General features: G+C 39.0%; 2 protein-coding genes across 2 annotated transcripts in view; one reads left to right on the top strand and one right to left on the bottom strand.

Moving 5' to 3' along the window:
- cct6a (chaperonin containing TCP1, subunit 6A (zeta 1)) overlaps positions 1-14,882 on the top strand; it is a 679,017-nt gene that overhangs the window by 212,276 nt on the left and 451,859 nt on the right. The gene's annotated exons all lie outside the window — the stretch shown is intronic.
- Positions 1,910-9,600, bottom strand: LOC114655684 (uncharacterized). Its single transcript, XM_028806845.2, has 3 exons — positions 8,951-9,600; positions 8,775-8,808; positions 1,910-3,866 (listed from the first exon to the last, which is right to left on the bottom strand). Exons 1-3 carry the CDS (start codon positions 9,580-9,582, stop codon positions 3,129-3,131), a joined length of 1,404 nt encoding a protein of 467 aa, XP_028662678.2. The 5' UTR covers positions 9,583-9,600; the 3' UTR covers positions 1,910-3,128.

The raw sequence follows: 14,882 nt of genomic DNA on the forward strand, positions 1-14,882 counted from the left end.
AAATTTTTTATTGATTTTATTGAAATCACACAACATTCCATATAAATACATCCATTTTACAAGAATAGGATTGAAAACAAATCAATTCCCACCCCTGAGAAAGAGAGCATGGCCAGCAGAATAAAACTTAAACCTAGTAAACATAAGCAAATAGATAGAGTAATAAGTGAATATAGATTAAAAAAAATAGGGAGAGAATCTGCCTCCTCAGTTCTTTAAAAGCTTATTCTAAAATGGTATTGATTATCAAAGTTTTTATGTTCTTTTGTTCTTACCATCAAATCCTTCAATTGCACCCACAACATTTTTCTTTGTGAAAGTTAATGTGCTAAGGTATTAGTTCTGATGCTTTTAACTGGTGGTCCCTATGATACTGAATATATTTGTATGCTTTACTGACACTGGATATGCTGTTCTGCATGTCAGGTAAATTATACCTATTGTTTGCTTATGTACTCCACAAAAATGCATTAATTTTTTGAGCTGGCTTTTTCAGTTTTAGGGTTGTACAGAGCTGGTATCTGCCTACGGAGCATCAGCAGGAAAGCAAGAATTGAGACTGAAGGGGAGTTTACATCAGTGCAGGGAACACTCACGGACACACACTTACACCAGGCCAATTCAAAATTGACAGTTACGCACTTACACACATCTCTGGGGTGGGCATAGCATGAAACAGACAGACAGAAAATGACAGTGGAAGGATTTAAATCTAGATGGTTGGAACTGTGAAAAAACATATCTAACCTCCATGCCACTGATTAGCAGCTTCTGAAATGCAAAGTGATCTACACATTGCCTCCATCTGCAAATTATACTGCTAGTCTACACAATGGATTTTGCAGCAGAATGTGTAGATGGGGGCGGCACGGTGGCGCAGTGGTAGCGCTGCTGCCTCGCAGTTAGGAGACCCGGGTTCGCTTCCCGGGTCCACCCTGCGTGGAGTTTGCATGTTCTCCCCGTGTCTGCGTGGGTTTCCTCCGGGCGCTCCGGTTTCCTCCCACAATCCAAAGACATGCAGGTTAGGTGGATTGGTGATTCTAAATTGGCCCTAGTGTGTGCTTGGTGTGTGGGTGTGTTTGTGTGTGTCCTGCGGTGGGTTGGCACCCTGCCCGGGATTGGTTCCCTGCCTTGTGCCCTGTGTTGGTTGGGATTGGCTCCAGCAGACCCCCGTGACCCTGTGTTCGGATTCAGCGGGTTGGAAAATGGATGGATGGATGTGTAGATGGTGTTGCTCAGCACAGCATGCAGAATTAGCAAGGTGGGTGTATGTTTAATAGATATTTTGACATAAAGTAATACATATATAAAAAAGGAACATCTAAAATTTCTAAATTGGCATTTGAAAAACAAAAAACAAGATTGTAATAGAGTTAAGTGTATTTAAGAATACAGATTACAGAAAAAGTTGTTTTATGTATATCACTCGTATATACAGTATGGATATGCTAATGTTTCATTAAGTTTTCAATATCTAAACCTTTGTGTAACCGCATTCCACTTTATGCAAATATCAAAGACATTTCTATAATTAAGTTATATGGATAGATATAAATTGATGGTATGGTGGCACTATGGTTCATGCACCTGCTTGACAGTTCCAGGGACCTGTGCCCTATTTCCAGTCTGTGTTGGGTTTGTGTGCTCTTCCTGTATCTGTGATGGGTTTTCTTCCAATATTCTGATTTCCTCCCACATTCCAAAACATGAGCGCTCAGTTAAATGGCATCTTTCAAAAGAGTGTGATTGTGACTGGCATTTCCATCCAGGGATGCTCCTGTCTTCCGTTCAGTGTTACCAGATGAGCATTGAGTGCCATTATGTTCACGATCAAAACAAAAAAGAAAAATCCTTTGGTTTATAAAAACTGGAGGATAAAGGGTTATTTATGGAAAATTAAGGAAAAAAGTTTATTTTATAAAGTGTGTTTTATTTTGAATTACCAGTAATGAGATAACAAAACAAGGAATTAGCAAAAATCAGGTACTGTTTTTTTTTGTTTTGTTTTTTTTTACAATTTTCATTATTAATAAGACCCATATATGCAAACATTTATTCATAAATACACAGTTTCTTCATGTTTATATATATACATATAACTGGCTAAACAGTGTATTCATTCATAATAGTATAAAAAATGTGACTGGTACCGTTTATGCTCACTATTTAATTTAAGGACAGAGTGAACCATGCATGCATACTGAGACACAAAAAGACAGATAATGATAATGTCTGCTTTTCCCAAGTTTACATTTAAAACACCTCCATTCAACACATATAAATATATTTAGCACATTTTAAGAATGTGCTCTTCTAAACTAAACTTCCACAGTCTTTTGTTGTGAGAGATCAAAGTGATCACAGGCTTGTGGCTATACATTACATTTGTGTGTGAGTCTGGAGAGCCTCCCAGCCTGAGGGTTTATTAATACGCTGGAGAGATACTTAGTGTCATAAACAAAGCTTTATTTACATATCTTAAAAATCTACTTTAATATTATTAACTAAAAAAGTCACATACCAAAAAAGAAAAACCAGAAAAGCCACCATTTTTGCTTCAGACTGCTTATTTTACCAGTGTTTTTTCAATGAAGTGCTTAAGTATTATTTACCTTTCATTTCAGCACAAGCGCTAGTAAACAGTTTACATTAAAAAGGCTAAAGTTCTGTTTCCCAGTTATTACTATAATTCACACGAGTAAACAATGATAATACAAAGGAATAATGGAATGTGTCCACTACAGATTCTAAGCATGTTTGGAGACCAAAATGATGAAAAAAACAAAACAGAGCAGGCCAACTACTTAACAAATACAGTCACACTTCTACTGCCCAGCTCTTGAATATACACACACAGTGTACTTGAAACAAGAAACAGCCCAAAAGCAATGAGCTGTTCCATTGTTCCCTAACTACAACTCCTTACGCCAGTATCTTTTCAGTGCAAGTGAAACTCACAAATCTGTGAATTCAAGTAATGAAGAAGGGGTCCAGTAGAAAGCAAAAAGGTGCATAACAAGAAGTCCTTTATGCTGGAGTCTCTGCCTTGGGTCCATTGATTTCTCCGCCCTCCTTCTAGCAAACGGCAGGTACAATCATTTGATGTGTGTTGTAGCCTCCTGAGGTAACTACACATAATCCTTCTTATCGTAGCCACTGGGTGCGTTGGATCGTGCTGCTGTATAAGCCATTCGGGAGGGCACATATTTCTTCTCCTGAGGAGGACAGGAGCAACAGAGCAATCCTCCTCCAAGAAGCAGAAGAAGAGCCCCAGCCCATCCGATATATAAGGATGCCCCAAGCTCCCGTTTCTGGGCATCGGTTAACAGAGGGTTGTAGAAATCACGGATGATGGTGTTGGCTGACCACGACACTGGGATCAACTGCATGAGACCCGCTAGGATGAAAAGAACGCCTGCTATTATCATGACTTTGGCTTTGGCTCCTTCATCGTCAATGCAGTTGGTGCATTTTGCTCCCACAATAGAAATCAGCACTGCAAGGATGGCCAAGATGATAGAGATAACAGTCAGTGCTCGCGCAGCCTGGAGGTCTTGGGGAAGAGCCAACATGGAGTCGTAGACTTTACATTGCATCTGTCCAGTGCTCTGAACCACACAATTCATCCAGAGGCCTTCCCAAATGACCTGTGAGGTCACAATGTTGCTCCCAATGAAGGCTGTCACTCTCCACATAGGCAGAGCACAGGTGACAATGGCAGCAATCCAGCCAAAAACACACAAGGCCACACCAATAATTTCCAACCCAGCTGAAGACATCTTTCCCTTAAAACAGCACAGGCCTGAAAAGTAGCAGTTTTCCGAGGATATGCTGAGGTGAAACAGGAAAACAGCCAACTTTATAGGCTAGCCAGGTGGAGGGTGGAGTCGTTTTGGGAAGCAGATTGAAGAGGGGAGGGATAAAGGCTATCCTCTTTCAATATGATGCCTGCAAGGGTGTGCCCTTTCCTGCTGTTTCCAAAGAGACGCTATGAATGAATGCACAGGCTTGTTTTAGAGCCTAAGCTCGCCACACTCCAGTGCCCTGACAGGTGTCTAATAATTACTCGCCAGTACCCACAAAACATTAAAAAGGTCTCTCTCTTTCTGCTGCCACGACATACATTTTTAAAATAATCTGATTTAGAATTAAACAAGTGCGGCCATGACAAGTAGAGCTTTTATTCACAAGTTCAAAATCACTTGCGCATATAAGGTAGTGAAAAATATCAACTTAATACAAAAAATAATTTAATTAAAAATACACTATTAGTCTCAAGAAGTTTACAGCATATTCAATGAATTAAAAGTAAGTTATTAAATAAAAGGCAGATGGTCTTTACTGATGATGAGAAATCTTTTCCACTACTGTACAGAAACTAAGCCAGGCTCCCACTGCGCAGCACAAGATAACAGGTCTGTAAATTCCCCTGGAGACAAGTCAAGATGCTGGAGAATAAAGCCAACTTCTGCAGGCTCCTCCTCCTCCTCAGTGGCGGCAGGTGCTGCTGCTGCAGAAGTAACCGGAGCTTCACTCACATCCTTATGGACAGGATTCACCCTTTCAAAGCTCTGTCATTTAATCTCCTGTTCTTGTTGTTAAACATATATTCAAGCAATATTGTAGATCTCTATATATGTAGCTTTGTAACATCAAAGTGTAAGAGACTGAAACTTTAGCCATTCCTTGAATCTTGGGTAGTTTATTGCAGTTTTACTTTTCCGTATAAATAAGACTAATGGATTATGTGTGTGTGCAATTCAGACCCAAAATGGGCAAGAATAAAGCTTTAAACAGCTTTGAAAGATCTCTTTCTGGCTGTAGCTTCCCCACTGGACAGTGATTCTCTCACATCTTCATCATGTATCTTGGCCTATCTCAAGCCTAATTTTTGATAGCTCTCAAAATTCTGCAGATTTTCTTCATTGGAAGAAGATCCCTGCTGATTAAAGTATTCTACATCTCTCACTAACATGCTGTGGTCACATCTTGTAAGGTATCAAAATATGACTCACTGTAAACAATGACCCTCAGGAGCTAAACCATATTAAGAACTAAGATGATCTCCTGCATTAGTTACAATTAGCCAAAGTCAGTCAGCTTATCCAGTGCTCCGTCTTATTTTTTAATTGGAATTTGCTTAATGTTTTCTTTACCAGGGTTTCAGGGAGGATAAAAACTGGAGTAAGGAGGAGACCATGTACTACAGGAAAATGTATGTTTTCTGTTTAGTAAAATGAAGCTCTGTATTTATTTAAGAGAGAGTGCCGGCATGTTGTATGTGAGTCAGACATTTAAGTAAGAATTTCACTGTACTCTGTACACCTGACAATACTAATGCTAATGCTATATGAAAAACACATGAATTAAATACATTTTAAAACATTCAACTAATAACTACCCTTCCAACTTGGAGTCATAGATAGCTGGTCTAGAGGCATGCAGAAGTCACATAGACACACAACCATACACAGTCATACCATCCCAATTTAAATTCCCCAAATTAATAATACACATCTTTAGTATTTGGAAGGAGTCACAAACTTTTTGGAAAAAAGCCATGCAGATACAGGGAGTATACTGACAATGCTTGGGTTGGGAATGGAACTCAGGTCTCTGGAGCTATGAGAGAAGAGTGCTAACCAAGGCATTACTGTGTTAATTGCTAACATGTCCGATAGCCAATTTTTGTATACACTAATGGCCAGTTTGCTTGTCCTTCTGAAGTGAGCAAAACCCTACATATGATAGTTTAGCATGTTCAGACTATTACATACAGTATGTGTGCTTATATGTAAATTAGACATAAAGTGGGCATGAGTAAAATTTTAAACAAATAGAAAGTGATAGACTAGTTGTAGAGTAAGGAGCTTAGGCATGAAACAGAAATAGCAAATCTTTATTTAGGGTAATGGGTATGTAACGAATTGGCCACCATCTAAAAGATCATTCAGCCAATTGCTAGTGATGAAAGGCAATAAAGGAAGGCTAAGACATCTTGTGCAGAGTAATAGGTGAGCTATAGTGAATCTACGAAAACAGCCAAGTGAAACAGTGGTGGCTAAAGAGGCATATCAGACATTGCAGTTTGCTATGTTTTAGCTTGTTACATAACAGAAGTTTACTGTTTCTAGTGAAAAAAGGAGGAAGTGTATCTGTAGTGGTCTAAGGAACACCAACAGAAGAAACTGAAGAGATGGAAACACATCATCAACTCTAATAGACTGCAGTGTGTAATGATTCTCTGTGAAGGCAGGACCAGACTTTGACAAAAACCCTATTATTTTTTGGATCTACAATGTTGGACATGAGCTTGTGATGATGGTGTAGTGGTGTAGGATATGGTTACAGTATACAGTATATGGCACAAACTGAGTCCACTGAAACAAATACATCAACTCTGGGACATCTAAACACTACTGTGCTTCAGGTGCTTCTCTCAATGGCAGCAGTTTATTATAAAGTCATAGTGTATTTCTAGGTACATAATATTAAATTTACTTCAATACACCTTAATAAGATCAACACCCTGTAAAGAATCAGCAGAAGGTGATTAAAGAGTCTTGTGGATTAGAGACTCATCACCAGCAGCTTGTTTGTACCAACCATGGAACACAATGACTGTAACATTGTGCAGTATACCTGCAAAGCATTTGCAACAGATTGCTAAGTCCATGTTCTGGTGAATTGAGGATGTTCTAAGGGTAAATATGAGACTACCTTGCTATTAGGTATGTGTAACTTGGAAGGTGGCCACTCTGTATACATTTCAAATTTGGCATGTTCATTTTTCAGTTTATCTGCCCATTGTCCATCCATTGTTTCCCACCAATACAATCCAAGGTTGTGTTGCTCCAAAACTTGATCTACAGTACTGTGGCAGGACAGTTGCAACCGTAGATGAAATGCCAGTCTATTATATAATAGGGCACAATCACACAAATCTGCACACGCTCATACTGGCCAATTTGGAACCATCAGTTACTGAACATCCTGATCTTTGGGATGTGGGTGGAAAGGCAGACTATCCAGAGAAAACCAAAATGCACAAACAGTCAGAACACACAAAAGCCACAGATGCAATAACTGGGAAAATATTTATTTATCAATTTTCTGAATCTGCCTTGTTTAAGCAAAATCCATTCCAAAATCACTGGGCAAAAAAAAATTGTTTGATTTTGTTTGATTTTGGAGTTTTTATGAACTTCCTGTATGAGTTGGTCTTTATCCAAGTTGTTGGTTTCCTCTCGCATCCTAGGGCCTCATGTGCAGGTTAGGTTAATTGCAGCAGATTGGCACAGTGAGAATGAATGTACAGTAGTGGATATATCTCCTACTTAGAGTTGATTTTTGCTCTGGTCCTAATGCCCCCAGAACATGCTTTGTCTATTTATAATGGAAAATGGATAGGTGAATATACGTTGTAGTTATGTTAAGAACAATTCCATCCATCCATCCCTTTCTAAACAAGGTGGAAAATAGCAGTAATTTTAGTAATGTAGTCAATTAACTTGAACAATTGCCCACATTAATAAAAATTCTCAAATATAATTGTATAGGGTCTATTTGAATCTACTTACCATATTGTGAATATAAATGAGTAACCAAAAAGTTCTATTCGTGGAAGAAATGATCTCAATCCACTAGGGATATAATTTTCATTATAAAATCTAAATGAAGAAATACTCATGTGAGATAAGTGATGAACTTATCTAAAAGTGATGCGACTTAAAAAAATGTAAGCAAGCTATAATGTCTACATGACAGAAAGTTATCATCCTGCTTTTTAAAAAGTGATGGGCTATAGAGACACATTCATGAACACATCTGTAGCCACTCACTGGGCCAGTTTAGTGTCACCTACTGTATTAACCTGATGTGAACGTCTTTGGAAAGTCTGAGGAAACCAGAGTATCTGGAAAACCTACTGAACAATCATTTTTTAATGACATATAATGTGTTGTTTTTGTATGTTTAACAAAAAAAAATGAAATATGTGGACTCATTTATGCTGAAAGAGAAACAGTATAAACCAACACAATGATATTGTTTGATCAATGTATTTATTGAGCAATGTTTCCATTTTTTTGACAGTTAATCAATAGTTAAATTCAGAGATAAGTCATATGTTTAATAAATTCAGCAGTGGAAAAGCATGGAATTTATTATTAGATGGTTTGTACATTACACAGATTCCTCTGATTGTATTCAAGTTACCAATACAAAGAGAGTACTATATATGAGTGTGTATATTATACATATATATATATAATAAACAAACTTCTAAATATGATGAGGAAATAGCAAAATGAATCATGAAATACCTCACATGTTCAATATTTATCAGTCTGTAACAAATGAAAATAAATAAAAAGCTTTGCAAACTAAAGTAAAATTAATACCATTTCTTAAACACAGGCCAATAAAATGGAGTCCAGCAAATACCAAGTAGAACAGGCTATCATTGGATGAAGAAATCTGTGGAAGTATAACACAGAGTCTTGGAGGTAATGAAATCTGGAGAGATCATCAAAAGCTGTACAGCGAATGGGCCTTCTGATGCTCAGGGCATCAATATACTTAAAATGACAGATGGTAGGACATCTTTCTTTTTTCTGTTCAGAATGTCTAATTGAGATTTATAATTCAATGAATTCATCAGTGTGGAGTGTTAAATCATCCCTCAGATTTTGTGCATCTGTATTATTTTAGTGGCATCTGCTTGAATGGTAAAGGCAGCTTTTCAACATTCATCCCAATGAGTTCAAAAGTACCTTAATCTTCTCAGGTCTCATCCATGTGTAACACCTGTGGTAAGAGTCTGGGTTGAAATCATTGGTGCATTTTTCAAAGTTCTCATCACTTGGGATGTAGTTGTCCAAAGCTTCAGCCAACTGCTATTGTTACAGACTACAGAGTGGAGAGGTGATCTGCTTCTTTTTTCATTTACGCATATTCCTTTTGATAATTTTCATTAGATACTGCAGTCTCTGACATATTAAAGGTTTGGGTGTTTCTTGAATGACGTTGGGGGCACGTGCAGCATAGGGAAGCCCCTCCACAAATAAGACATATCGCAGAGATCAATCCAGTGTACAATGAGGCACCAAGTTCCATTTTTGGAGTCTGAGACAGCTTTGAATCATGGAACTCCTGCACAATATCATTAATTGTCCAGGAGACTGTAATCATTACCATAATACCAGAAATAATGAAGATAATACCTGAAACAATCACAATATATGCTTTGATAGCCATGTTTTTATAGCAGTTGGTGCATTTTAAACCAAAAAGGCAGGTAACGATTCCTAGGAAAGTCAAAAAAATGGAAATGACCGTCAGTGCTCTGGCAGCCTGGATTTCTGTTGACATGGTCAGTAAAGACTCATATCTTCTGCAAATTGTGACTCCTGTGCTCTGTTGCTCACATTTCATCCAAAGTCCTTCCCAGACTGTCTGAATGGTTACAGCTGTCTTGTCAACACTTACTCTCCACATGGGTAGCACACAGGTGATAATGCCAGTGAACCATCCAACCACCACCAGCACCACTGCGGCAATTTGCAGTCCAGCAGATGTCATTTCTTGAATTTCGCAGTCCTTTCAGAATTGATGAAAAATATGTTTTGTTTGAGGTTTGTATAAAAATAAATCAGTGATGAAGACCTCTATATAAAGTACAGGACGAGGACAGGATATTGCGTGAACTATGTGGGATGGCAGTAGGAGGAGTCAGGCAACGTGTCTCTTCAAGCTTCTTGGAATTTGACTAACAGTCATAAGACATTTCTTATATTGGCAAATAAAGATTTAGAAATAATGATTTCTATTGTGGACTGTCAAAACATACAGATTAGAGTAAATTGCATCTTGTCAATTTCAGTGTGATCCATTCATCCATCCATCCTTCCATTCACAGTAGATATATCATGGGCATGTTATACTCAATTCACAAGAGTTTTTGCTTTTTGTCATGGAATATCTTTTCAAAATAAACTTACATGAGTAGGAAACTATATTACTCCAGAGAAAAATTCTTTGCCCATAGAAAAAAATGACCTATTCATTCTCTGAACCTCCTCTTTCTATTTCAGGGTTGTGGAAAGAGTAAATTCAGGCAACATCAGGTTCACTGCATAAAGCAATGCTATTTGGGAGGTAAGTCCATCATAGGGCACACTAAGAGACATACTCACATCCTCTAATTTCAAGAAAATTAGCTTTGAATGCACATCCCTGGGCTATGAGTGGACCCCTATATGGAGGAATAAGTGCAAACTTTAGGCAGTGCCTGGGCAGGGAGTTGAATCTGGGAGCTGACAACACTAACCACTATACCATCATGTACACCCTACTTAAAAATATGAAATGTAAAATATAGGCATTAGATTGTTAGATTCAATGTGGAAGTTTAATTCCATTAACAAAAAGAGAAATAGCATAGGTGAGTGAGGCCCTTAAGTGCTAGAAAAGGAAAGGCTTCAAGTGAAGCGAGCTTTTGAAGATATAGTTCATCCATGCCTTTTCCAACTACTTTATCCAGTATAGAGTCACAAGAAGTCTCAGTGTATTCCAGCAGCATTGGGTGCAAGGTAGCAGCTAACTGTCAATAGGACATCCACTCATCAAGGGACCATATTATCACGGTGATGGTCCATGTCGGTGCCACACACCCTGATTGCTTCCAGGAGCCTCTTGAACCCGGAACCATCGATAATGTGCCCAAGGATAAGCTGGGAAAATGAGGGCACACACAGTTAGCATGGGTTTGGTACAAAGTGGTTAAGTGCTTTTATCTTAATAAAAGTGTCCAAAGTGCTATGCTTCCAATTAGTCTGTAAATATGTAATCCAACCGAATGACATGAATTGTAGAGGTTGAAATCAATAAATAATCCAATAAATAAAAGGTTAAAAACCACAGGCAGACTCTTCCTAAAAACAGTCACGAGTCCGAGTGCCTCTTCCTAAAATCTGGTGTCTCCTCAGTTTATCCCATCAGAACCTTGCACATCGAGGAGACACTCACTGACAGTTTCAGTTTTCCATTGATCCCAGGTTTGGGTTCCTACCACCAGTCCCTTGGTGAAAATAAAACTCCCCTTCAAACATCACTCACGTCTTCCTCAGCAAGTCTGTCAGCATCTACACTATACAACAGGGCTGCTCCTACTCCCCTATCTAGCCCTAAGGAGCATCCCTTCTCCAGCTCCATTCTCAAGCGCAGGCCTGACGCTTACTTCCCTGGGGCATACTCCGTACCACCTGCTTCCACTCCTTATATCACAGGCTCCTCAAATTCCTGCCTCTTTCTCATTCCCTAACCTCCGTTCTTGATTTCTTTTCTCTCCTTCTTTTCTTTCTCATCTCCTGATTCTACCATGCTGGCTTCCTTTATAGCCCAGATAGGGTACAGGTGCTATCCTCCTCCTACTCTGAGGTGTGAATGAAGCACTTGACTGAGCCACTTGCATTTGCGCAATCAGCCAAGCACCCCAATTAACCTTGGAGTGGCGTGTGCACACTCACAAGTGCAACCCGCTATATCCTAAATACAGGGTCACGGGGGTCTGCTGGAGCCAATTCCAGCCAACACAGGGCCAAACCTTGGGCAGGGCACACACACCCACACACCAAGCACACACTAGGGACAATTTAGGTTTGCCAATGCACCTAACCTGCATGTCTTTGGACTGTGGGAAGAAACTGGAGCACCTGGAGGAAACCCACACAGACAGGGGGAGAACATGCAAACTCCATGCAGGGAGGAGCTGGGAAGCGAACCCAGGTCACCTAACTGCGAGGCAGCAGCACTACCACTGTGCCACCATGCCACCTGACTCTTGATTATTTATTCAAAATATACAACATGCCACAAACCCTTCTAATCATAGTCTCTCTCATTACAACAGGCCTGTTAGAGTGGGCAGTTAATCTAATATGCACATCTTTAGGGATGTGGGAGGATAACTGAAGAACCCAAAGAAAACCCACATGGGTATTGGGAAAACTGCAGACTGCACACAGGCAGTGCCAAGTCTGAAGTAAGGGCTTGAATTCGTAAGCTGTGATTGCAGTGGCATGGACCAAAGTGTTTAGAAACTAAAATTATGAATAGACACAAAGCACAAAATGAAGATAATTTCTGAATATAGGTTAACTACTTGCTAGGAGAATACTTTTTATTTTTTGAAACAATTGAGAGGAATTTTTAGTGCAAAAACAAGGTTCAGAAAATAAATGGGTGGCAAAGAGTTATGTTAAAAATCCATCCATCCACTTTTAAACCCACTTTACCCAACTACAGAGTTACGGGGTAATATAGAAACAAAGTGGTAAAGTATTAGAAATGTTTAATAATATAATGAATTTACTCGAACATTAACTTACATGAGTTAAAAAAGTGGAAATAAAAAGGAGCAATTTAAGAATCTTGAGCATGAAGAAGTTAACACTTTATTGCGTCAGGGTTTAACTTTTATTTCAAAAGTTGGTGGGACAAGAGATCCTCTAGGTAAAGCAATGAGTTTATTAAAGAGCAATGCTACTTGTGTTTACTGTAGGAGGACAATTTAAACAAGCAATGATGTTTATGGAGCATAGTGTCATCATCCAACTTCTCAAAAAGTACTAGGATATGTCCCTGGTAATAATAATTTCAGTGCATTATATTCTCTCAAAATAAATCTGCAGTGCACACCTTAGATAAGGTTATATACTGTACACTAGGGAGTACACAACATGTCACAGAAAAGTAAATAAACACATAACCTGTACTCTTTAGGGTAATTTGCCATGAGGGGTCACTGGTTGAATTACCCGATCTTACAACCAAAAATTCTGCCTTCTCACTTTCCACAACATTCCCTCCATCACTTTCTGGCCTCTCCTTCCATCTGTCAGTTGAGCCCTTATCAAACCCTTCTCCTAACTCCAAACTTCACAAGATACTGGTTGAACACTTAAGTCTAAATTACTTCTGGTAAAACCCCATGAAATACTGTATGAAATCAGGCACCATATGAAAACCCTGGGGCCGTGGGTAAGTAGCTCCTTAAAGTAGCCTTCAGCGCTTCTCCCCTACTGGGCTCTGAGCACCTTAGAAGCAATATTTCGAACCCCAGATAGGAGTCCAGCTGTACACTACCCTCTGTCAACCTGAGGTCTCTTGGCTTTTTAAGAGGAGTTACACATTGTTCTACAATATACATTCCAGGGCTCCATTAGGTTCCACATTTATGTGATGGTGCCCCCTGCCTTTTATTTACAACACCTGATGTATAGATTGTACCGTGTACAGTTATTGCTTTGCAAAATACTTTGTTAAAGTGCTCAATATGAATAATCACTGCAAAAAACCAATTCTAATTATTTAGAGTGACAATTAGTCAAAAATATATTACCCTATGCTATAATTTTGAACAGGACTTCATAGACTTCACTGATTTCTAAGTCTCATTTCCTTCCCAGTTCGATAGAAGAACTTGTTCATTATGTGATTCACAATATTTACACAACATCCTGCATTTGGGGGAAAAAAAGTCCATCTATAGTATTACTTCCTGTGCAGGGGTGGCTGTCTATTAACAAACCAAATCATTGTCATCTATTGATGACAGGTCTTCACCTACCACTTGCTACTTGTGTTTCCTGTGTATGCCGTACATGAAATATATTCCATGCAGATGCACATTATTTATTACTTTTCTAACTTACAGGTTCCTTCTATCATCAAAAGTGAACATCACATGATTTAGTATAGACTTTAGTTTTATACCTTTCAAGAATGTCTGTAGTTTGTAGAGGTCCAAAATGTCAGAAACTTTCTGATCTCTCTGAGAGCATATCTGTTCCTTCTGTTCCACTTCCATTCAAACCCTGTTTTTTTGTTCAACTAATGCTGCCTCTTTCATGTCCCCTCAGCAGCTGGAGACCTGTCATTGTCACCACTGCTCGTGCTGAAGGCTGATTCCACTTAAGGATACTGTACTATATGTCTTTGCATTGTCGATGGACTCTTTAGAAAGAACGGGACCTCACATTTCCAACCGGACAGTGTCTTCCAAGCTGTACAGTTATATTGTGTGAAGAAGGAAGCGGACTTTAATTTTTGTGACCCATCTGGAGTATGTATAAGATACAGTACAAGCTAGTCCATGAGCAATGTGAATAGCACAGTTAAACATCAGAATTAAGATACAGAATCAAGCGTAAATTAAAGTGATCTAATCTGTCCTACAGCAATGTACCCACCTGTTCATGCAATTATTCATTATAGAGGTTGCAGAGACCAGGGTCTGTATGGGCAGCACAGAGTACAAAGGCAGGAACCTAGTGTGAGCAGGGAGCCAGTTGATCACCGGGCACATTTACACATATGCATAATCACTTATACAAGACCACACAGCTTTGCAATCCAGAAACAAACTGCAAACTTTACAAAGACAATAACCGAGCTGTAAGTCAAATCCTGGGCTCTGGTATTGAAGGAGCAATAACAGTACCCACCAAGTCTGTGAATGAAAAATATTAATATATAGTAGTAGTACTAGTATTTTCATATGTGCTGAGTTCAAAGAAATTTTTACTTATGTGTCTGACCAAGGTGCCTCACATACAAAAATGTAATACACAAAATGTAAAAAGGAAGCTAGATTTCATCTTAGGTAACTGCATCTAAGTAGGATTTCTTGAGACAGAAGGCTCTTGAGTTGAATTTGAACCATGGACTTTACAGCATGAGGCAGCAGCACAAGCCATTGTTACCCTTCCCAGACTGATAAATAGATGTTTGATGTTGTGGGTGCCCACATCTTGGGCATCTTCCATTTCCCAGGACACTAATTGTCGTGTATGAGTATGGATTTGAACAATGAGGACACA

The sequence above is a fragment of the Erpetoichthys calabaricus genome, chromosome 8 (assembly GCF_900747795.2).
Source record: "Erpetoichthys calabaricus chromosome 8, fErpCal1.3, whole genome shotgun sequence".
NCBI lineage: Eukaryota > Metazoa > Chordata > Cladistia > Polypteriformes > Polypteridae > Erpetoichthys > Erpetoichthys calabaricus.

What these genes read in the sequence shown, in the direction of transcription:
- LOC114655684 (XM_028806845.2), bottom strand. Translation starts at nt 9,582, where the DNA reads ATGACATCTGCTGGACTGCAAATTGCCGCAGTGGTGCTGGTGGTGGTT. An exon ending in AATTATCAAAAGGAATATGC is followed by an intron (nt 8,809 to 8,950) that starts GTAAATGAAAAA and finishes CTCTTACCACAG; the next exon opens with GTGTTACACATGGATGAGAC. An exon ending in TGAGACCTGAGAAGATTAAG is followed by an intron (nt 3,867 to 8,774) that starts GTACTTTTGAAC and finishes CCACCTGGCTAG; the next exon opens with CCTATAAAGTTGGCTGTTTT.